Raw genomic sequence first — 3,334 nt, 5'->3', positions numbered from 1 at the left:
GTTTTTTTTTTAGCAATTTTTTTTTTGCCGAATGAAACTTTTTTGGAGTTTTCGCCCAGGCATTTTTTTGGCCAGCTGCCTTGTCGACAGCTTTTTTAGATTTTTCACAGTAGATGGCGTTCCAGATGTTATTTCGTCATAGTGTTCGGTTATAGCACGCATTCCACTATTCAACTTTTCTACAAGCTCCATTATACTTCCGGCTGTCGACGGTTGAACATTTAACATACTACTGATACGTTGTAAAATACCGACATAGCTCTCAAGTTTTCTTGATTTTGGTGATAAAGCATTTTGGAATTTTTGTAGATTTGCTTTTTCAAGCGCTTCCGCAAAATCATAAAATTTTTGTTTAAACGCTTTAATGTACAAAGAACCAAGGCTCGCAGAATTTTCTGTGATTCGGCCGATTACTGCTGTGAGCTCATTTTTAGACTCAGTTAAAGACTGGAACTGCTTACCTACCAGACCTTTGACTACGCCATTCACCGCACTGCTGCTTCTCACATCATTTAACATCTTACTAATATCATCCCTCAACGCCTGCAACCCAATACGTACATTGACCTCAAGGCTGTCTGCTTGCTCAGTAACTTGCTGCGCCAGACTTTCAAGTTTTCTTTTTACACCATTAATATTTGTTTCGAGATCCTTTCTCCGCCTTTCCAACTGCTCTCCAACTCGTTTGATAGAATTTTGTTGATTCTTTCCAATTCCTTTTTGTACAATTCCTTCAGCCTCGTATATCGTTGTATCAACAATTTTGTCGGACGCATCTATCCATTTCTTCAACTCCTCCACATACTCTTCCAGCTTAGTGTCGATAGCGTTAAGTTGTTTCCAAATATCTTTCGCCAGTCTTTTGAATTGCTCTACAAGATATTTTACTTCCCTATTAATATGCTTGTTCATTTGTGTGTGAAGCGATTGGAGAGTTTCGGTGATGATTCTGTTTGTTACTTCGAAGTCCTCACTTTCCTTATTCGACAGCTCATTGAGCCGCTGACTCTCATGGCTCACAGCCTTCAAAGCGTTCCTCACGCATTCCTGTAATCTGGGATTTAAGTCGTCGATTGCTTTTCTTATTTCTTCTTTTTTACCGGTATTTAGAGCTTCATTGAACTCTGTTGCAAATTGTTTACATTCAAGCAGTTTACTTTTAATTAACTCTACAGCCTGCATCAAGGCATCATTAGTGACTGCATTTTCGTTCGGCAAAATGCTTTTTACTGCGTTTACAATGTTTTTATCAATTTGCTTTTGAAGATTTTTAATGGGTTTTTTAATTTCATCATTCGACCTCTTCACCCTCTCATTATACCTCCCCACCCCTTCGACCACACTTCCAATCGCAACACTAAAACCTTTTTTACCGGCGTGTTTATTGGTGTTAAGAGTGTTAATTGCATCTGTAATTGTCTCTTTATGCTGCCCTAAATGCTCTTTGATGTTACTGAGAACACCACTCAAAAATCCCATCACCCCGTCACACAGCCTATCCAAGTCGGAGTACACAATCCCCTGGCCAGTGTAGCCTTTGGAGTCAGAGTCGAAGCCGAGGAAGGTTTCGAGGCCGGAACAAAGGTTATTAAGGATGTTAGTAGAGTTGTTATTTAAGGTATTTTCAAGGTTCAAAATTTTACCAAATTTCTTGCCAAGCTCCCTAGGCGGCACATGGTCAAGGCAGTGGCAAGAGGTGGAAAAGGGAAGAGAAGAGTGACAAGGCACAAGTTATTGCTATGGTTTATAGAGGTCATAGCGATATTATGGCGAGGTGATTAGAGCGATGTAGAGTGGATAAAAAGACGATGTAGAGTGGGTTAGGGTGCGATGTAGGGTGGATAAAGGGGCGATGTAGAGTGGATAAAGGAGCGATGTAGAGTGCGTTAGGGAGCGATGTGGAGTGGGTTAGGGAGCGATGTAGAGTGGGTTAAGGGGCGATGTAGAGTGGATAAAGGAGCGATGAAGAGTGGGTTAAGGGGTGATGTGGAGTGGGTAAAGGGGCGATGTGGAGTGGGTAAAGGGGCGATGTAGAGTGGGTTAAGGGGCGATGTAGAGTGGGTTAGGGAGCGATGTAGAGTGGGTAAAGGGGCGATGTAAGGTGGGTAAAGGGGCGATGTAGAGTGGGTTAGGGAGCGATGTGGAGTGGGTTAAGGGGCGATGTAGAGTGGGTTAAGGGGCGATGTGGAGTGGGTTAAGGGGCGATGTAGAGTGGGTTAATAGGCGGTGTAGAGTGGGTTAAGGGGCGATGTAGAGTAGATTAGGGAGCGATGTAGAGTGGGTTAGGGAGCGATGTAGAGTGGATTAAGGGAGCGATGTGGAGTGGATAAGGGAGCGATGTAGAGTGGATTAAGGGGCGATGCAGAGTGGATAAAGGAGCGATGAGGGGTGGATAAAGGGGCGATGTGGAGTGGATTAAGGAGCGATGTAGAGTGGTTAAAGGGGCGATGTAGAGTGGTTAAAGGGGCGATGTAGAGTGGATAGAGGAGCGATGTAGAGTGGGTTAGGGAGCGATGTAGAGTGGATGATAATCACCACTTTGGTCACCACTGTCACCGCTGCCGTAACCATGTCATTGCTGCCGTGACCATGTGATCGCTGCCGTGACCATCTCATCGCTGCTGTGTCCATGTCATCGCTGCCGTGACCATGCCATCGCTGCCGTGACCATGTCATCGCTGCCGTAACCATGTCATCGCTGCCGTAACCATGTCATCGCTGCCGTAACCATCAACTAGGTCAGCACTTTGGTCGTGGCCTTGGTCACCACTTTGGTCAACACCTTGGTCAGCACGTTGGTCATGGCATTGGTCACCACTTTGGTCAGCACATAGGTCGTGGCATTGGTCAGCATCTTGGTCACCACATTGGTCACCACGTTGGTCAGCACATTGGTCACCACTTTGGTCAGCACCTTGGTCAGCACTTTGGTCAGCACATTGGTCACCACTTTGGTCATGGCATTGGTCAACACGTTGGTCATTACTCTGGTCAGCACATAGGTCAGCACATAGGTCAGCACTTTGGTCAGCACATTGGTTAACACTTTGGGCAGCATCTTGGTCAGCACTTTAGTTAACTATTACACAATCACGTACAACGACTAATGAGTGATACAAAACATTAAGCAACATTTCATAAGTTAGGTGAGTAGGTGATGCTAGGTGAGTGTACATAGTAAACACGTGAGTACGATTATGGTTGCAGGTAAAACACCCTGTTAAGTTTGTTAACACGTGCTGCGGCGAGTAGTGATTGAGCAGCGATGCGATGCGATGAGGGACTATGCAAATGCGATTTGATGTGGAGCAGGTCTAGGCGGATGACCATGATG

General features: G+C 45.1%; 1 protein-coding gene across 1 annotated transcript; it reads right to left on the bottom strand.

The window, feature by feature from the left end:
* Positions 1-9: 9 nt before the first annotated feature.
* Positions 10-1,479, bottom strand: BBBOND_0002800 (hypothetical protein, conserved; the record flags this gene model as incomplete). Its single annotated transcript, XM_012915115.1, has 1 exon — positions 10-1,479. The coding sequence occupies one exon, from the start codon at positions 1,477-1,479 to the stop codon at positions 10-12; it is 1,470 nt and encodes a 489-aa protein (XP_012770569.1).
* Between the last annotated feature and the right edge of the window lie 1,855 nt (positions 1,480-3,334).

This window comes from Babesia bigemina, scaffold Bbigscaff_70401, assembly GCF_000981445.1.
Source record: "Babesia bigemina genome assembly Bbig001, scaffold Bbigscaff_70401".
NCBI lineage: Eukaryota > Apicomplexa > Aconoidasida > Piroplasmida > Babesiidae > Babesia > Babesia bigemina.
Note: the sequence above shows the minus strand (reverse complement) of the source record. Positions and strands in the feature narration are given on the sequence as shown.